The 22122-nt window shown below is 32.5% G+C and overlaps 1 protein-coding gene across 6 annotated transcripts; it reads right to left on the reverse strand.

The window, feature by feature from the left end:
• Positions 1 to 187: 187 nt before the first annotated feature.
• LOC148624893 (intraflagellar transport protein 43 homolog) lies at positions 188 to 21638 on the reverse strand. 6 transcript variants are annotated; one of them, XM_088568001.1, is made up of 10 exons: positions 21365 to 21638; positions 14422 to 14544; positions 12014 to 12072; positions 10424 to 10459; positions 8620 to 8713; positions 4630 to 4679; positions 3174 to 3246; positions 2560 to 2635; positions 1539 to 1601; positions 188 to 839 (listed from the first exon to the last, which is right to left on the reverse strand). In XM_088568001.1, the coding sequence occupies exons 2-10, from the start codon at positions 14493 to 14495 to the stop codon at positions 723 to 725; spliced, it is 642 nt and encodes a 213-aa protein (XP_088424127.1). In that variant the 5' UTR covers positions 14496 to 14544; positions 21365 to 21638; the 3' UTR covers positions 188 to 722. The 6 variants fall into 6 exon arrangements, with proteins under 6 accessions (XP_088424127.1, XP_088424123.1, XP_088424125.1 ...); XM_088567997.1 differs by having other exon boundaries at positions 8620 to 8649; positions 21365 to 21421; XM_088567999.1 differs by lacking the exon at positions 21365 to 21638 and adding an exon at positions 21170 to 21325 and having other exon boundaries at positions 8620 to 8649.
• Between the last annotated feature and the right edge of the window lie 484 nt (positions 21639 to 22122).

Below are 22122 nucleotides of genomic sequence, written 5' to 3' on the forward strand. Positions count from 1 at the left end.
AAACCAATAAACCCCCAAAAAGCAGTAAAACTTAGCAAACAGGAAGTTGAAGTGTTGGCACGCAATATTTCAAAACATTCTCATGAAAGGATGCATTTTAGCAACAAAAACTGACACAGATGTACAGACAGCAGTAAAATGTCATGCCCCACACACTTGAAGGTTGGGGTATAATAAACACTTGGAATAGGATTTATTCATTTTATTGGACGGATGTTACAAGGAAATTTCAAAGTAAAATTATACTCTTATACTAGTACATACATTTCATGAAAATGCAGAAGTACAAGTACATGTCTTAAGGTTCCTATTCCAAACATCAAAATTTTAAAGAAAACTTCACAATCATACAATTCATTAAAGTATTAAATTTTCAACTGCTTAATTAGTAATCATGTTTTTCACACTACTGCCAAAAATGCAAACAGTTTTTAATCTACAAGTAAAATTTCAAAAAAAAAAAATGTTTTGAGAGTTATAAGAAAACATACAAGACCTAGAGTCCATTTTTATACCGAATGGTGAGGATGGATATTACATGTACAATAAATGATAACATTTCATTGCATTTCTAAAAATTGCCACTTCTTTCATCCAGCAATAGACTGTGTCAAAACTGTAATGTATTTTCTATTTTCCAAATTGACTTGATTCCAGTAGAGAGATGGGAATGTCTGTACATTTAATAACATTAAATAACAATGATAAAACAACACTCTAAATCACACTGTCTGGTTAATTTCATTAGGCTCTGAAGTCTCATCTACACTCTCCAGCTGTGATAATAATTCTGATGTCACTTCTGTAAAGAGTCGGTCCCAATCCCATGGTTTATCCTCCTGCAAAAAGATAAAGCCATAAATAATGCAAAGAATAATTTGCAACAAGAGGAAAAATATGAACTTCATATAATATAATTCTTTTGCATTTTTGTGTGTGGAATACCAGAGGCACTGACTTGTAAATAAACATCAACAAATAAATTTCAAAAGCACCTGCTATTTATCACTAATTCTGTTTTTCAAAAGTATGGCCGTTGTCCTTTTGCATGTTGAACCTGCCTATATTATTAATAAATTTGACATCCCAAAAATGACAATACCCATCAAATCATTCCATGTATATATGTTTAAAGTCCAGTCAAACATTGACTAGCCATGCCTAATCAGGACAATGAACATGTCAAGTAGGAAGCCTGGACTAGTAGCATCACCATGGGAGAATTCAAAAGGTTGGAATACTGTTCACATGTTTCATATCTACTTTTATTCAAGGCTGATTCCTGAAATCATCCATGCAGACCTGACTGTGTACTGCTTTATAGCAAAATTCAACCTTTTTGTTCATTCTTTTTTCAAATGAGAATTGTAAAAAAATGTTTATTACAGTTTTTCAAACTACAACTTTAAAGCTATCAAAAATCAGGTTTTTACATACATGTACTGCTTGTAATATATCATATACTTTTAACAATAAAGGAACAATTTTTAGGTCATTGTGACAATTTCACTGATTGGAATGATCTTTTGATAATATACCTCTATTAAATCTGCTTCAGTAGATAAATTCTTAGTGAGTAACTTCAGATCTATATCATTATCCTGCAAAACAGAATGGTAAATCACTGTAATCTTGATATGCCAAACGTAAGTAATTACTTCAATATAGATTCATTCAGGTATTTCAGCAATTATACCAGCTTTATACATGTACATTGACTGCATTTTTCAAAGATCCAAGGGCTGCAATCTTTCAAGACAATTTGGCTTTTGAGATTTTATAAAAAGCAACAAATCAAAGGAAAATATACATGTACATTGACTGCATTTTTTCAAAGATCCAAGGGCTGCAATCTTTCAAGACAATTTGGCTTTTGAGATTTTATGAAAAGCAACAAATCAAAGGAAAATACTGCCAAATCAGCTTCAAAGTGTGTAATTCTCACAATGGATTTTGGAAAGTTGTCACTATTAAGATCAAAGTGTGTAATTCTCACAATGGATTTTGTTGTCACTATTAAGATCAAAGTGTGTAATTCTCACAATGAATTTTGTTGTCACTATTAAGATCAAAGTGTGTAATTCTCACAATGGATTTTGTTGTCACTATTAAGATCAAAGTGTGTAATTCTCACAATGGATTTTGGAGAGTTGTCACTATTAAGATTAAAGTGTGTAATTCTCACAATGGATTTTGTTGTCACTATTAAGATCATTGTTTTCACTAGTATTATCTTTATATTTGTGCATTTATCCTTTTCACTGTTCTTAATCCACAACCAAAATTTAGCATGCATTCCTGGGTCTAATCCAAAATGCATTTACCCACGGAAAAACGTGTCGATTATTGAGTTTTACTGTGCTAAGTGTGATTCAAGACATCAAGAACTTCAGTATACAATTATAATAACTAATTACCTATCCAAAAAATAGCAAACATGCTAACAAAGTGACCAATTGATATCTGATATCAGCAAATAACTATTCATTAATTCATATGTGAATAACTAACTTTGTAAATCTTTTTAAAACATTTAACAGAAGACAGAACTTAAAATACCAATGTAGTAAATGCTGCCTGTCTAAGAAGGTCATTATCTAGTTCTCTGTAGGTAGCCACTCTGTTGACTGCAACACTGAAATCATTAAAATTTTCTTCTTATGTGCATATTTTGCATAATCTTGACATGAGTTACCAAAGTAAAAAGGTCCTCTTCAAATCCCAATTCTCCCTTTATTCATACAAAAAGTAAAACTAGAGATTGCTGACAAACCCTTACTGTAAAGTTATTAATTTTCAGGAAAGTGTGAAAAATAGCACCTGGGAAATTGAAATTGAGTGCCATGTAACACTAGTAATTGTTTTAAAACCGCAAAAATTGATACCTGCAAAGATCACAGAATCTGTGATAATTAATACATTTACAGCATTTGTTTGGAGGTGAATAAGAATCCTAATTTAAAAACAGTATATGCACTAGACATCATGTAAATAAAAAAAAATTATGGTCCAAAGCATTGGTAAAAGCTAGTAAAACTTAATTGAATGGCTTTTTAATCATTATAAAGATCGAAAAGTGTGATTTACAAAACAGATTTACAAAACAAATCAAACTAAGGATATAATTAGCACTGACTTCCTTGGTTTATAAATATAATTTATCAAATACTTACTTTGGAGCTACAGCAATTTTAACAGTTAAGTCATCATCCTGTTGTTCTTCTAAGTCTGGTATCACTGGTATGTCTATCATTAAAAAAAATATTAAGTGTTTGACTACAGAGGATGAAACAATTTGGTAATGTCCTTATAAGTGCCACTGAATACTAAGTAAATTGTATTTTTTCTGTGGTTTAAACACATCAGATCTTCAAGATAGATATAACAAGAGGCTCCCAGGAGCCTGAATCGCTCACCTTGTTGAATTTTGCCTTTCAAAGGCAATAAATTTAACAAGAAATTGTCCAACAATTTTGACTCAAGAAAACTTTGGTAGGAGTTATCATAAGATCATTTCAGCAATTGGAAGTTTCTTCTTATCATAGTTTTCAAGATATTGGCTGAAAACTGTAAAAAAAAATCCATCATTTTTCCCCTCTCAAGGGCAATAACTCTTGCAAGGAGTTGTCTGACAACTTTAATCATTAAAGATTTTTGTAGGCCTTATAATAAGGATCATTTAAGCAATTGAAAGTCCCCACACCTGGTCCCAAGGAACACTCATACCAAGTCTGATTCTGATTGGTCAAGTAGTGTCAGAGGTGAAGATTTTTGAAAGTAATAACATTAAAAATAGCAACAACAAAAAAAATAATAATAAAATAATAATAAAAAAAAAAAAAAAAACGTCAAAAAAGGACAATAACTCCAACATGGCTTAATGCATTAAAATGAAAATTTAACCAGACAGATCTCATCATGCTGAACACTTTTACTCAGTCAAAATTGGCTAAACCAAACAGTTTGTGAGATACATGCAAAAAATTAGTCTGGTCTGACCCCTATGTTCTATTTTTAGTAAAGGTGGCCATATTTTTCAATGGATCAAAATTTTTCACATCAGATCTATGCACGATACCCAAAGAAACATTTACACCAAGTTTGGTTCCAATTGGTCAAATACTGTCAGAGGAGAAGATTTAAAAAAAAAATATCATTAAAAATAGCACAAAAATGTCAAAAAAGGGCAATAACTCCAACATGGTTCAATGTATTAAGAGAAAATTTTTTACTACAGATAGATCTCATCATGCTTAAGACATTTACCTTGTCAGAACTTGACTTAACCCAACGGCTTTGGAGATATATGCAAAAATCTACTGTTTGACCCCGATCTTCTATTTTTAGTAACAGTCGGCATGTTTTTTCAAAAGATCAAAAATCCCCACATTAGTTCTAAGTTTGGTTCCAATTCATCTAGTAGAGTCAGAGGAGAAGAGTTTTGAAAAACTGTTAAAGATGACGGACCACGATGATGACAATTACGGAAAACGACAGACGATGATCCCGACGGATGCCAAATAAGTGATGGCAATAGCTCACCTGGCCTTTCGCAAGGTGAGCTATTAAGTAGAAGTACGCAAAGTGCGAATTCGTTTCTGTAAGTAGCAAAAGTTTTATAATCTTTACCTGTGTCCGACTCATTGTCATCCTCAGGAGTTCTTGGTCTTAATCTCTCACTAAAAATACAAACAGTGCAAGATTAGTACATTCATACACGACATGTGATCACAACTAAGTCTGCACTACAAAGCATGCTTATATGAAAGAAGGTATAAAAATATGAAGTTTCTTTCTGAACTAAAAAGAAATAGCTAACAGAATATTTGAACAGAAACTATGCTTAAAAAACTATTAACAGACATCTCCATCAAACTTGCATTTATATAATTTTCTTTCAGCAACTGTGTAATTTAATTTGCAACAAAACACCCAACTCATTTTAGTTGTTAAATAATATTTAGCATAATCTTACTTGACGAAAGAAATGAAAAAAAAAACAAGGACTTATCACACATGCTTAAAAATATCTGTGACCATGCAAAATGCACACAGTGTTTGACAAACCAAGGGAGATCACTCAATGGTTGAAAAAAATCATGAATTAAGTTCTACCTTTTAACTTAGTATAAAAGTGTAAACATTGAACAAATTGAAAGATTCAAACAAAATGAGAAACAAATCATTTAGCTCTAAATTAAAAAATAAGTTTGGCCTTAAATAAATTACACTAACGTCCTTTTCATTGTGTAACCATACTTCATTTTGAATAATTCTACAGAAAAATTCACAAACCAAAGAATCTACTTCCAACCAGTACACTAAAAAGACACCAGATAGCCAGGAGATCTTACTAGGTTATTAACCATACAGACCTTAAAGAAGAGAGTTACTAATACTAACATTAATTCTGTAATGTTGTTTTCTTGTTCAATATACAACAATTGATAAACCAAGTACCCTTATATGATCAAGACATCTTTCTCATTTAAGAAATTATATTTAAAGAGTAACAAGGGTATCCTAAAGTATAACATCCCCTACCACTGTAAAAATATGACCCTGTGACCATGACCTCATACCTATAACCTTGAAACTTAATACTGCCTTAATCATACATTTTCTTCTGGACTTAGTATATATAAAGTTTGGTTATGATGTTTATTTTAGCCTCTTCAATAGAATGCATATAAAAGGAAGAATGGATGGACATGCTATGCATAATTTTGTTTTGATTAAACATGAGTGTTTTGAGATGAAAAGCTTACAAAAAGTGTATCAAAATTATAAGGACTGTAGAGTATTTTTCATAAATAATAGAAACTTGTTAACAAATTTTGTTGACCTACAAGTCTATGTTCAGTGTTATAGGACATCAAAACTGGTACACACACATTGTCTTTAGGTTGTTTGTGGACATATATGCCAAATATCAAAAGCCTATATTGAAAGATGAAAAATAAGTAACAACCCAGACACAATATGTTGCTGACACACAGATGGACAGACACATAAACATGTTGATCACTGAAGGGCATACATCATTTTTTGTATCAGGCACTACACAGATGGACAGACGCATAAACATATTGATCACTGAAGGGCATCCACTATTTTTTGTATTAGGCACTAACTAGATATACACAAGAAAATTGAGGCAATACTAGTTATCATTGTGGAACAAGGTGGTCAATTTGTATTCACAAGAACTTAAGAACAGTGTGAGAGAATAACTCAGAAAAAAGTTAAATTTCTGGGTCAGTCAACACGTAAATTTTTTAATCTCTGTTTCAAGCAAATAGACCATGGAATCACACAATACACTGGTCAACAATAATTTCTAGCCTTCAACTGGTTTGAAGTTTACCTAAGGCATTGGAAATTAAGATATCAAAATATGGCAGATAGGACTTTTGTATTAAAGGACAGGGTGTTTATAGTTAAGGATGTTATGGGAAAAATAGGAAATAAATGGCAAGTTGAACCCATGGTATTTTTGTATACATCTGTTTATTAAAGTTCAGGAAAAAGCAGCTCATAAACATTTTAAAACATTAAAAGATAGATATCCCGAAGACATTCTGAAGAAGTGCAAAGTGATATGGTGTCTATAAAGTCTGTTATAAATTACGACATTTAATTGGCAAAAAATGTTACCCAATAATGTCATCAATATCTGCTAATACATCACTGGAGGAAAATTAAAATATACAAAATTGTTAAATAACATAAAAACACAAAAAGCTTTAAATAGCTCCTAGTTGTGAAATATCACATAAGATTGATTATTTATTCTTTGATTATAATTTCTCATGTAGTCAGTGACAGATAAATGTTACTGGATAAAGCCTCATCAACATTAACTAATGGACAGTCAAATGTGCAGTTTGTATAAATACAAAGAGTTATGATTAAGTTTTATGGAAAATACAAAAAATATAGTGTATAAGTCTCTGTTGTACTGTAAACCTGTATTGGATGCGCTGCACAAGAAACAAAAATTTTGCATATAAAAAGTTTTTTTTCTAAAAAACTTTCATATATTTTAAGCTGCACTAAGGAAATAAAATAAACTTTAAAATCAAACCCACTTCAAAAGCATAGTTGAAACCAATCACCAGAATATGGCAAATATAAAATACAAATGTCTACATTTTATGTATATGTTCTGTGTGGATACTTGTACACTGTATACAGTGAAACAGTGAACCTTGAATAATAATAAAAACAAAAACGCCTACATCAGACACTTTTAAAGTCCCTTATATCAATTTAAATGTAATTTGAACCTTGGTCGACTGCATACCTGTCTAAACTGAACAAATGTTAAAGTCCAAAAGGGGTTCAGTTTAGACAGGTTTCACTGTGTTTGGGTACTGTATACCAGTATATCATACTTTTCTTTTACAGTTTTATTCACACATTCACCAAGTTCTTTCAAGAATGTAGAAATATAACACTGATAAACTTAAAACCTTGATACACAATAGCAATATGTTTAATGCACTATCAATGTTTACATCTATTTAATACCATATGATGGGTTATTTGGCAGGATTTTCAGGCCTAAGGTTACTATTTCAAGGTATGAGGTTAGAATTCCGGCACCAAGTCAGAAAATAGCTTGCCAGATAACCTCTAGCACTGCTGGAGTAGCCTAAGGTATACAAAAAAATTCTAATTTTGACAGATGCTGAGTGGTGCAAAAGAACTAAAGTTTATCTTTATGGATATCAATAATTCCAGTTTCACAGAACCCACTCTGGACAATTCCATACGATACATGTTTGAAAATCCTTATTATCCATTTAGAAGATAGTACCTGTTATGAATACACAGAAAACAAATATTAAACCTAAAATGATAAAATAAAAATACATAATCCCAGAATACGTATTTCACAGAACAAATTAGGAAGTTTTCAGACAGTTCATTTTAATATGTGAAAATTAGCACCCTGCCAAAATTACCCACAATAAGGTACCTACATGCAACTATAGACAGTACCAGTGTCTTCCTACTACTCATTTTTACATGAGCTATAACATTTTTGATATGAAAATATTAAACAATTCATCCTGAAATGAATACGATGGTGACCCAATAACAAACAATTCAAATCCATATACTTCCTAATGAGTAAACAGTGTAATTTTTATTATCTAAATATCTATAAAACATACTACAGTACCCATGCACTTTTTTTACATGTAAATAGATATTATTACATGCATATTGCCTATTTCCCCTACAGTATCAGCATGCCTTCACATTTTTCTACATAAGCTGGCATGCAGATTTTACAAATGTATGAAAGCTAACAGAAGCGGATTCAGATGGAGGGGTCAGGCATATCTTAACTGCAAGATATGGGAATATTTAAGTTTTTGTAAGATCACACATTCTAAGAATAGGGAGAGACTGACTATTTTTAAAAATGAAATATAAGGCTGACTATTACAACCTTTATTTTAGATTTCAAAATCAAATGATTTCAAACAAAGAGCTTCATAACTAAACTTTAGATCACTCAACAAAAAATACGACCCTGGTATTTATGAATCAAATCTTCCATTAACTTGTGTATTAAAGTTCCCCTTTTGACCCTGATTAGACTACCTGGATCCGCTCCTGGCTAAGACCTGTAAGCTAGAGTAGAAACAGTGTATAGCTATGTAGATAGATTTGTGAACATGCATCTTACTTTGAAACGCTGAAACAAGGCACTAAATTAAATACTTTACTGAATATGTACAGAATAATATTAGTATATAATCTGGATATACAACTAATAGATAGAGCTACCACACACTGCTATTCCTCAGCTTCTGTTCAAACTTAAGTTTCCTTGGTAAAATTGTTTTTTTTTTAAATTGAAGGTAAAACAGGTATTTAATCAGTGTCATCATTTCTAGGCCATAATTACATGTACATATGATTTCATACATGTACTAACTACTAAGAAGATAAATGTATAGTACTTGTAAATTTTGAGGCATCACTCATAAAGTTGTTGATCATGAATTGAGTTTACTGGCAAGGTGTCACAAAAGTCATTTAAAGCTGCATTAGCTGTCATTTTCGTAAATTTTTGTTTCTGTTGAAATATGTCTTAACTTTGAATTATGTCTACTAAATTGTTCCTTTTCCTGCATAATTTTATTTGATATCCACAAATAAAGTGCATTAAATACATGAAATAGGTGTAAATACATTCATGGTCTTGTAGACAAAAAGTTGACCTAGATAAATTCGGATGCATTTAACTTCTGGTGACCTTAATCCGCCTATGTGCTGTAAGGGTCGAAAGGGTCGATTCTTCAAAAAAAAAATCTGACTGCAAAGCGAAAGTGGTTAATCAACAGCAAGGAAGACTACCGTCTAGCCGTAAAAGAAAAAAGTACGAATTTACGTATTGTGATGTAATGCAGCACAAATATGGTCAGTAATTGTCATTATTTATTTGAAAACTAATCAAGAAATAGATAAAATGAAATGTAAACAAGACACGTGCTTACCTGTGTATCCACTATTGTTATTTTTTTTTACCAAGGTGAAAGTATTTTTAACTCAGGTGAATGTTCTGTCTACAATCTTCGGAAGTAATGTCGAAATATAACTAGATCAGAGCAATCGATCTTCTTTGATTAAAAAATATCAGCATTTATTGCTTCAATTGAATTAATACAAACTTATTTCATTGGATCAGCAAAATTCAGTAGAATCAGAACTGAATAAATTTGGCAGCTAATGCAGCTTTAACAGTTATAGGATCATCACATAAAGATTAATAACTACAAACTTTCAAAATATAATTCAGTCATTTCCATTATAATGAACTGTGCAATATATCTTTATATTGGCAGTAAAACATCTTAAACATGTATATCTTTAATAAATTGAGAATGTCAATCATGAAATATGTACCTTGGAATTTATGGCATTATCCACTGAAATTCATGTTAAAACAAACTTTGCTTTAGAGTATGTAATACTGATTTAGATGGATAATAAAACAGGCCTAATTTTTTTTTATTAAACTACATGTACTCAATGAGAACATTTTTTTCATAAACAATCTTCTTAGAATAGAAATGTTCTAAATCTTTCTTAAGATAAGGACATCTAAAGACCTAATGTCTTGTTTTTCTCTCTAACAGCCAAATTATTTTAGCCAAAATTTAAATCTTTCATATATTATATCCCTCTTCCCATTAAATTTAAATTAAATGGTTGATCCCCTTAAAGATATAGTAACTGTTATAACTTTACTTGCATGTCTTTTTAAGTATCCTTTGAATTCTAATTCTTCACTAAGCAGAACTACTTATATATATATAATACACTTTAACTATGGTCCCTTTTGTCTGTAGAATATCATACAAGTATAAAAACTGTGTAGGAGCAATACATGAATACTTACTCTTCAATATTTTCGAATCCCTCGCCAAGTCGACGGCTGAAATAAGAACAAATAAACAGATTACTAATTCAAGAAAGGAAGTGATACATATATGATTTCATTCAATACTGTCTAGGCTCTATAGAGCCTGAATTGATCAACTGGCTTGATAAGCTACATTCTAATTTGTGTAAAACTGGACATGTTTTTCTTGGATAAATATTCCTAATGCTCATACCTAAAGAACAATCATATCAACTTTTATTGAATTCTGTCTAGTAGTTTCAGAGGAGAAAATTTTAAAAAGTTATAATATTAAAAAAATAGCAGAAAACATTGTAAAAATAACTCCAACATGGCTAAACAGGTTCAAAAGAAAATTTAACAACACAAAGATCTTATCATGCTGAACACTTTTACTCAATGTCAGAATTATGCTAAACCAAACGGCTTAGGAGATATACACAAACTGCTGTCTGGTCCCTATGTTCTATTTTTAGTAATGGCCACCATGTTTATCAATAGATAAAAATTCCCAAACCAGTTCTAGGAAGAATACCCTAAGAAACTATCAAACCAAATTTGGTTCTGATTAGTCCAGGAGGTTAGAGGACATTTTTGAAAGTAATAACATGAAAAATAGTGAAAAAACTTTGAAAAAGGACTACTCAAACATGGCTTCATAAATAACCAGAAAATTTGCCCCCAGATACATGTAGGTCTCATCATGCTAAATTTGGCTAAACTTAACAGTTTTGGAGATATAAGCAAAAATCTGCTGTCTGACCCCTATGTTCAATTTTAGTGATGGTGGCCATGTTTTTCAATAGATAAAAAACCCCCACATCAGTTCTAGGCAGCATATCATATAGATCATTCATACTTAATTTGTTTCTAATTGGTCCAGTAGTGTCAGAGGAGAAGAGTTTCCAGAAATTGTTATGAAGATGGCCACCAATAGATGGCAATAGCTCACATGGCCCTTTAGGCCATTTGAGTTTAATATGAAAAGCTCAAATTTGGGCAAATCTGAATTATAATTGCATGCACATTGTATTGCAAAATATAAATCTATCAAGGGAAAGAAAATAACTAAGTTCAACAAGAGTAATACTTTTCTTTTTAAACATTAAGTACTATTCTGTAGAAGAATCAGGCAATGGTGGCACGTTTTTCTCAATATAGTCTTTTCAATGCATCTAGAAAACAATTGAAAAGCTTTTAATTTATCCTGAAGCATCTGTGACAGATATTTTTTACTGCTCATATGTATATAAGGAAACTCTGCAGGAAAAATATCCTGCCATTTTTCCATTGTGCACTTGAACTAAATTTGACCTTTCAATATCTTAAAAAGGAAAATTTACAAACACTTGATGGTTATATCTGGCATTAACAAGGTATAAATTCTTCAATAACGCAACTAAATCTCTGTGTTTTTTTTTTCATGTGCCACAACTTATGCAAATTTCGTCTGATTCTAAGACAGAGAAGTACTTCAGCAAAAAGAACATCAAATTTTGTTATTAAATGTGCTTGAAATAAGACTGTGGATGTATTTATTAATTAGAAGTTTGAAACAGCAAACCAATATTTGCCTTAAGAATTTACCTTTTTCTTGGGTTATCTTCTCCCCATCCAGATACTCTAGAGGGTTTGGGTGGTTCATCCTAAAAAAATAAAGAAGTACAATTAATAATTACTTTTTTGCAAATTGTAATTGTTTTTAGTTTCCCTTTTAAAATTTAAATAAACTGAAGTAGAACATAATTTGATGAGCATGATGAGAGCAGATTTGAAGGTTATCACAGGATGTAATTGTTTATGATTATTGAAATTACAAAATCGGGAAAGTCACTATACCAGTTCTCAATAATAAAAATAAACCTTCAAGATGGTAGCTTGGAAAATATTATACCTAGTGTGTCAACCAAACCAAATTATTTTCTATTAACACACTATGTTGGATCTGTGAATGTCTGACTGGTTTTATCGTAGAAAATTGCAACTATGACATTTATTTAAAAAAGAACAGGAAGAGTGGGTACATGTACAGTTTCTCCATCAAAAGCAGTACATGATATATTTTTCACAGTTAATGTAATTTATCTGTGGTTCAAAGAGAAGCTTTTCATGACCTTTTTGTGAAAATATCAATACTTTTTATTGAAATATTCTCTGCTAAGGATCCCCAGTGCTACTCTCAATTAATTCCTTCCCTAAACTTAAAAACTGAATATGACGAGAAAGAAAACACATACACATGGGAATTAATTAAGCTTTTATTTTGAAACAATACAAACTCAGCAATGATTATTATCAAACTCTGCTCTGGTCAGGGGATTTTAGTATTTTAGTTCCCTTAAAATATAATATGTACATGTACATGCTTTAAAAGTGTGTTACAAAGGAAAATTAATAAACCCAAAGGGAGCTACCGTAAATGGTAATGAAATCCAAATTTGGTACATCAGTAATACATAATCTCTTTTTGGATTCGGTGTTGGAGATATTTTTTTGTTTTGACACCACCAACGCTGGAGATATTTTTTGTTTTGACTACCACAGGTGGTGGTCAAAACTAATAATATCTCCAGCGGCAAATCCCAAAAGGATTACTCTACTACTATGGCCTAAAACAAATTTCTGCAAGATGACAGAAAAGGGGTTTCTGGTGCATCAGGGTTCAAGCTACCTGAGAAAAACAGGGAGAAGTGACTCCTTTTTCAAAGAGACATCAGGGAAAGAGGGGAATGGTCAAGAAGTAGACAAGTAAACATATCATTCACTTACACATTTTTTAAAGTTATACATGTAATAATACATGTGTATGATATTACATACATGCACACAATAAGCAAGCATTTTTATAAGTTCATTTTCTTAAAGCTGCATTAATGTGTATGAAAGAGACTAAATATTTTGGACAAAATGAAATCAGGCTGCTGACTGAATGATTGACTGTATTATATATACATGTACATGAAACTAAATTTCTATACCTCTAACCCGTGTCAAATATATGAATGAGCAAAGCAAAGCTTTTTGCAAATCATTGTGTTTGACCTATTCAGTACTGATGAAGAGTTTGCCTTTGTGTTTCAGGCAGAGACATTTATTTTGGAATTTTCATCTTGTTCTGTTATTTTCCTTGGCCCCACTAAATTCATAATGATTTCTTGATCAAATATCCAGTCTCTTATTTCTTGATCAAATATCCAGTCTCTTGATTAAGAGTATCAATATATTGTTGACAAATCAAGATTGAAACTTTACTGACATACATGTTTGTAACGGTTGCTACGAACTTGTCTTAGGCTGAAGAAATGTTATGTTGAAATGGAAATTTAATTGTTTTATTCTGTAACGAGATGATTTACTTTAATGCTTTGTGTTTTCTACCAAATTATCAATAGAGATTAATTTACCCCAAGAAACCATATGGCAAGTTAGCGTGTTTTGTAACAAAGTACATGTATTAACAATAAAACATCAATTACTGTAAGCTGGAGTGAAGAATGTTCATTCCATATCCTGTCCTAAGCAACTGTTACAAAAAGTTGATAAGATTACTTTCTTCTATCCAAATATTTGATAGATTTTGAAAAAAAAAAGTTTTTTCTTCAATGAGGCGCCATATTTGTTTGATTAATATAGGAAGAGAGACAACTCTAGTCAAAATACCACTAAAAGACAGAGTACAGTCCCAATCTTGGGAGAAGTCTGAAAATGAGCTGAGGGTGATGTGAGCGACATCAGGGCAATTATTTTGCCCCAGTCACCCAGTTGCATGAGCCTTGTTACATAGTATGAAAATGTCACAACAGAAAATGTAAAATATTGGACCAAGCACCACAAAAACATTACAAGGGTAACATATCCTGCTTCATACAAGTACAGTATAAATGTATAACTTGAAAATCATTTTTTTTCTTGGTTTTGTCATTTTTGCCTTGATTTTACAGATAAAATTAATGCTTCCTTAATGGTTTTTGTATAAATAACTGTTCTGCACTTACAGCTTCCTGTCTAGCTGGTTGTCTGGATCTTGGTGCTTTTGGGGAATCAGATGTAGCTTCAAAATCAGGAGCATCTGGTGGATTCACAGACTTTTGGGCTCTTCTACCTGTTTTTGCTGTACCCTAAATTAAAGTACATGAAAATTACTTAGTATTTTCATTAATTTAAAACTAGAAGCATCAAAAACCATGAATCTTCCTCAGACAACACCTTCATTCAAAATATCACTCCAGTGGAACTGAAATATTTCATCATTTACTAGTCCAAATTTCCTCTGACCCTGCAACCCTCCTCTTTTTACTTATTTGGATATTGATATGTCGAGTTGGGGTCAGAATGATGTGCCATACAAAAAGTTGGAAATTCAGCAGTACTGCAAAGTACCGTTCTTTAACCGCTTCTTATGACGTTCAAGTTAGCATTGTGCACATCACACCTACCTACATGTTGTTCAATTCCAGAATCATTTTCCTGTAAACTGATACCATATACATGTATGCTACAAAAAATACATTTTTATTGAAGTTTTGACCATTTTTTACAAGAGACCATGCTTTGTTGACATTTTGAATTGTAATACATGTGAAATGGTGAAACAGAGCAAACACAATTTTGAAAACCAGAAACTAACAAGAAATTTCATAATTCTTGGTGTCTGCTGCTGCTCCATTCCAAAAGTAACAAGCTCCAACTAATCTTTCTCACACCATTTCAAATGTATTACGATTCTAAATGTCAACAAAGCATAGTCGTTTGTGAAAAATGATCAAAACTTCAATAAAAAATGAAATTTTTGTAGCAAATATGGTATCAGCTTACAGGAAAATGTTTCCAGAACCACACTATGTAGGTGTGATGTGCACGATTTTAACTTGAAAATCATTAGAAGTGGTTAAAGGGCAGTACTCTGTGGTACCACTGAATCTCCAACTTTTTCTATGGCACATCGTTCTGATCCCAACCTGACATATCAATATCCAAATAAAACAGAGGAGGGTTGTAGGGTAAGAGGAATTTATTTACTCACTACTCTTTTACTAGTCCAAATTTTCTCTGACCCTGCAACCTTCCTCTTTTTTATTTGGATATTGATATGTCGGGATGGGGTCAGAACGATGTGCCATACAAAAAGTTGGAGATTTAGCGGTACCGCAGAGTATCGCCCTTCAACCGCTTGTAACGACTTTCAAGTTGAAATTGTGCATGTCACACCTACCTAGTTTGATTCCGGAATCATTTTCCTGTATGCTGATACCAAATTTGCTACAAAAATTATATTTATTTCGATGATTTTCCACGAGAAACCCTGTTTTGTTGACATTTTGAACCGTAATAGAGAGTAGGCGGAGCTTGTTACTTTTGGAACTGATGGGTAGCGGGCACGTAATTTTTCAGCAGAATTTTGAAATAATCTGTTGGATTCTGGTTTTAAAAATCATTTCTGCTCCGTTCTGTTCCAAAGGTAACAAGCTACGCCTACTCTCTATTACGGTTCAAAATGTCAACAAAACAGGGTCTCTCATGGAAAATTATTGAAACTTCAATAATAAATGTAATTTTTGCAGCAAATTTGGTATCAGCATACTTGAAGGTCGTTGCAAGCGGTTGAAGGGCGATACCGCTAAATCTCAAACTTTTTGTATGGCACATTGTTCTGACCCCAACCCGACATATCAATATCCAAATAAAAAAGAGGATGGTTGCAGAGTCAGAGGAAATTGGACTACTCTTTTACAATGTATGGACTTCATGTGCAAACCATCTGAGTTCTAATGACCAAAAATTGCACACAAGGAGTAAGACTAAGAGCAGCGAAGTTGCATCGCTGTACTTTTTGGTATGTTCATGAATTCAGGACATAACACTCATTCTAATGAAATAAGGCCAAAGTTAAATTTCCTATGTCGCATAAAATGACATGCTATTTAGATGAACAGGGAATATATTAACTAAGGAAATTTGACTTATTTGGTTGATTAATGTTTAAATACAAAGAAAAGATAAAAGAGCTACAATTACTCCCTGTCAAGTGACGATTTTTCGGATGTTATATTTCAGTTGTATAGAAAAAACGCCCTGTCGCTTGCAAATTTTACGTATTTCGCCGATCAATATTTAGTTTATTTCCCAAATTAAGAGAGTTGAATTAAGCAACTTCCAGCGCAAAAGCTTTGTAGAATATATTGCATAAGGAAATAAGTGCATTTGAACATTTTTGATGCTTTTTGCATAAAAAATCACCTGTCGCAAAACTCGCCTTAACTTCCGTAACAATTTCAAAATAATGTGTTATGATTGTTTATCAGTCTGCTGAATTTGATAACTTCTGAGAATAATCAAAGAATGTCTTTTATAACAATAAAAACCATACCTCGTGTAATTAGCACCAACTATATGTCTAACAAAATCAGAAATATTCAAAATTTTCAGTGTCTCCTTTATGAAACTAACTTCCGTAACACATAATTTAAGCAATTTGGTACAAGCTAGGGCAGATATCCTTTACTTTGAATAAGGCATTATAGAATATTTTTATTTTGGAGATTAAGTACATGTATATGAGTGAAGATATTTGAACTACATGCATTTCCAATTCCATATACTAACTTCCGTAACTTCTAACCTCCTTAACAGTATTCTCACGGAAATCCATGTCTTACCGGAAACGGTATTTCATTTATCTGTTAGATTTATATACATCACCGGATGATCTGAGAATGCAGACAGCTTAAAATTGCGAGAATTTTTTATGAAAATAAAGCTAACTCAGTAAAAACAAAAGGTAAGTTTTATATAATCAATGCACTGATGATTTATTTTCAATATCTGTATATCAAAGTTTAAGTTTATACTTGATTTTGATAGAATTAACCAATTATCAAAAATATACATGTTTTTCGTCTGCTAAAATACCGGTGCAATATGAAAAAAATTAGTCTCGAAAAATTTGGATCAGGCCGTTACGGAAGTTATGCATTGGCTATGTAAAATATAAAATAGCAAAATCTACCGTCAGAAGTCATTTAGGAAGGTTTTAAATCGTATTTTTATTGATCAAGTGATCAGAGAGAGCAATTATGTCTGATATAAACGATGATATATGAAAACTCGGAGGAATAATGAACTATAATGCTTATACAATAAAAGCTGTCCAGAAGGTTAGATAATATTTAATAATCTAAAAGTCCAATGTTTTGTGACAAATAGACCTACTGCTTCAGAGATACACCTTCAAATTTTTCTAATGCATTTATGCAATAAATTTTCTTACAGTACTTGACGATTGGCATTACCAGCAATTTGTGAAATTGAGAAAGTACAACTTCTATCACTTATATTAAAGAAAAACTATAAATGTACCCTTTTTATTTATTTTTTTTTCTGCAGTTGAACATGGCTTTAACAAATCCTGAGAGACAAAGAAAATGGAGACAGAAACAAAAGGAGACTAACCTGAACAACTTTATGGGAATAGAGCGAAAAAGAAAACAAGAGGCCTATGTTCCTGTCGCCAATCTCAGGAAAAAAGCTCACACAAAAAGAAAAAAAGATGGCCGAAAGCGATTCAAAAAATATTATCGGAGTAAAAAGTTAAAACAAATGGTAGTTGTAAATTCCCCAGACGAAGGCCCATCAACATCAACAAGATCAGCATGGACCGAACGCGGTTTTCTTACATCGATACTACCAAGGTTTCTGACAAAGGGAAAGTTTGTTAGGAAAAGATACAAGTCTTCTTTAAAGAATGCGAATAGAAAAATAGAAGCACTACAAAAAAAGAATTCAGCACTCATCAGGAACAACAAAAGAATACAAAAAAGGATAGAGAGACTCAAGGCAAACAAGTTTAAAGAAAGGCATGTATCATCAGACGGAGATCTTGATACAACAGATGGTACATTGTCACAGCCTGAATCGCCAACATTAACTCCTAGATCCAAAACCAAAGAATTTGTGAATAAACTGAAACTTACAAAGAACGGACAATGAACGGACGAAAGCTACTTTGCAAACGAATTCTGTTCGTTGAATGCATAATCCACGACTTAAAACAATCTATGGGGTGAGTGAATAAGAAAATCGTTAGAAAACTTCTGTTCTATACTGCCAAAAAGTACAAGCTTATGTCAGAACTGAACAGGCAGACAGGAATCAATAGAAGAATCGGCAAGAAGAAAATGGAACCATCTAAAACATTGATAAGAAAGGAAAAACTTCAGGAAACAATCACAACATTCTTGACCCGAGAAGACAATAGCACAGTATTAGTTGGAAAGAAGAAGTCCAATGCAGTTCGGATAAATGAGACGGAACACCAAAAAAGAATTCCAAATGATTACACACACAATCTGCACGAAAAATTTAGGTTAGAAAATCCTACGGGTGAAAGTTTCAAGAGCAATGTTTTATAATGCACGACCCAAGTATCTTCTGCTCGCAAACTTTGCCTCACGGAGAACATGCCTTTGCCCCCACCACCAGAATATTACGCTCAACCTTAAAGCTTTGAGAGCCTTAGGTGTTAGTGTTTCAAGGAGCCCTGATACATTCATTAAAGAAAACGACACAAATGAGAATGTCAGAGAAACAATCGAACCAAAGTTACCGGAAAATGTCAAATTTACTTCATGGAAGAAGGTGCTGGAAAACAACAAAAACAGATGGAAGGAAATAGAAGAAACTGTATCAAAGAATCAGTTCCTGGAAATAATTGACCTTCAAACCTCAGACTTTAGAGATCATGTAAAATGGGTACAGAACCAGTATTCTGAAATGAAAAAACTCAGAGAAAACTTGCCAGAAAAAGAAATTGTTCTCTGGATGGACTTCGCCGAGAACTTTATGTGTACCTCCGTTGAGGCAGTCCAATCATCATATTGGAACCAGACCATGGTAAGTTTGCATACCATGGTGGCATATTTTCCACAAGATGGAGACCAAAGTCTTCAGAGCTATGTTGCGGTTTCAGATGTACTTTCGCACAATGCTACTGTCGTGTATACCATACTGCAAAAACTTATACCACAGCTGAAGGTCGACTATCCTGAGTTGAGTAAAATACACTACCTCACTGACTCCCCTACTAGCCAACACCTAAACAAAACAATATTTAAGGTACTAGCTGCTAAGCAGACCATAGTGACGACTTTGCAGTGGAGGGTAGATGGAATTATTTAGAATCGGGCCATGGAAAAGGTCCATGTGATGGCCTAGGAGCCAGTATAAAGAGGAGCAGACATGGCCATCCGCCAAGGAAAAGCACTGATTCAGAATGGAGAAGACTTTTACGCTTGGGCCAAGCAAACAGAAGAGAATGGAAGCAAGATAAAATATTTATTTTACAATCAAGGTGAAGTTGATAATGCTGAGAAAATCCTGCAGGAAAAAAGAAAAGCTTCTTACGATTTCTGGAACTTTCAGATTACACGCTGTCGTGCCGATTAGTCGGAACACAATAATGACAACAGATATGTCTTGTTCCTGCAACGAATGTCTAATGGACGTTGGAACCAGTACTCATTCATGGAAACTGCACACACTTTGTAAAGCAGGAAATGGAAATGACAACAATGATAAAACTGATCATGTCATTGAACAAATGGAAACAGAAGAGCTATTGGCCGAGCCCGATCATGAGATTAAAATAAATTCGTGGGTTTAGTGTGCATATGAGAGTAATTGGTACATCGGACAGGTAGTAAGAGTTGACCATGATGATCCTTACAATGAATTCGAGGTAAATTTTCTTACAAAATCAGGAAAATATGGGAAATACAAATGGCCCACTCCTGATCGTGACGAGATTTGGAGGGCTAAAAAACACATTCTGACCATTTTACAACATGAACCAAGACCAACTCGAAAGACTAAACGCACAGTAGGTACATACGAAATTGACCAAAGAGAAATTGACAATGCAGAAAAAGTATTCAGCCAATACAAGTAGACTTTGTGGTATCAGAATCGGTTAGAATTGAATTAGTCGGACTTAAAGATGTGGATCAAAGATATATAAAGCAAGGTTGTTAAATATTCATTACGTTTTGGCTGTAAATTACGGGAATTTGCTCTCTAATTGTTCTTATTAAATATAAAGTGTAACATTGGTTGTATTGACTAACTTTCGTAACACCACAACCTGATCAAAGTGCAACCCCATAACAAGAAACAACAAAACGCCAATATCTTTATAGGAATATTATAATTGTAAATGTTTGAACAAATTAGAGACCCGATATATATATATATATATATATATATATATCCCTATAGATTTTACAAATGTAAGCTGTTGACAAAAAAAAAGGTTATGATTTTCATTTTTAGTGTATCAATTGAACTTCATTTATTTTTCCTCAGTGAGGCTTTTGTAAAAGCTTAAATTATCTATGTTTTGTAGAAACTAGCATGGTATTGGAAAACACTATCAAAATTATCGCTAATAGTCATACATTTTTACATTCTTTTTGGCAAATGTTGAATATAACTTCCGTAACGGGACTTTTACACCTAACCTTCACTAAATTATAAAATTAGAACTGATCAATATTTGTGGAGGATTTTTTATTGCTGTCTCGTCCAATATGCATGCATGAAATAAATGTGACAGTTCAGCACTTTTGGTGTGAAGTATTATTTTCGGTTTCACTTTTCAAATTCAATTTCATTAAAACAACTGATAACCGTCATGACCGACATGAGAACCAAAATAAGTGGACTTGATTCTAGAAAAAAAAATAACATTACTCGTGCACTTTTTGACTCTCCAAAATCGAAGTCATCATCCATTTCTTGGAATAACGGCAATTTACGCACAAAATTTAGTGTCACACTTTCTTGCTGTCAAGGAATGTGTTTATCAAAGGGAGATAACATAACTATCAAAAACTAAACACAAGTCGAAGTCGGTTACATATCCGGAAAGTAATAAACAAAACTTACCTTGTAGGAAGCATTTAGTATCATAAGATTAAGCTTTTCCATGAATCTCAAATTATCGAAATTCTCATCATGCATAATAATTAACATCCCATCCAATCATTATCTGCATGCATTGAGACCGGATGTTACATGTGAATTTTAATTCCGTGTAGAATGTGCATTGATTTGAATATTTTCCTGCTGTCGTAGTAATTTACAATCTATTTATTAATCCTTGGTCGTTTCAAGTACTGTTAATGCGTACGTACTCTATCAACCGTACCCCCTGACCTCTTTCGTTTCTCATAAAACTCTTGTCTTAACTTCCTCTGACGGCAAGCCGTGTTTTTTTTTTTTTTTTTTTTTTTTTTTTGGGGGGGGGGGGGGCTTGTTTTTGTTTTGTTTTGTTTCGTTTTTTTTTTTGGCAGGTTAGGTTCTTAGGTGAGAATGGTTAAGAATTATGTGGCTTTTTAGAAGTTATATTCGACTATGCTAATGGTTAGACCAAGTTCTAAACGGAGAACACTTAAAATTGATTTTTTTAAATCCATTGTAGTCGAAATATCAGATAAAGCACTTCATCGTCAAATTCTTTCAGTTAAAATTTTCCTCCTAGATTTTACTTCTCTCCCATGGTCCGTGTCGTATGGTACAAATCGAAATAGTATTGTAGCCAATATCATCAAAGGAAACTTATAATAGGAATAATTTCGATTGATATGATGAATAAATGTATATACCGTTGTAATGTATATATATATATCAGTCATTTAATTCAT

Source organism: Perna viridis, chromosome 2, assembly GCF_037379345.1.
Source record: "Perna viridis isolate PV_CMFRI_1.1 ecotype Kerala chromosome 2, ASM3737934v1, whole genome shotgun sequence".
Lineage (NCBI taxonomy): Eukaryota > Metazoa > Mollusca > Bivalvia > Mytilida > Mytilidae > Perna > Perna viridis.

Coding starts and splice junctions, on each gene's coding strand:
- LOC148624893 (XM_088567997.1), bottom strand. CDS start 21,406: ATGGAAAAGCTTAATCTTATGATACTAAATGCTTCCTACAAG. Junction 14,545..21,364: donor TACTAAATGCTTCCTACAAG/GTAAGTTTTGTT, acceptor ACTTTAATTTAG/GGTACAGCAAAAACAGGTAG. Junction 10,460..12,013: donor GAAGATAACCCAAGAAAAAG/GTAAATTCTTAA, acceptor TTCTTATTTCAG/CCGTCGACTTGGCGAGGGAT.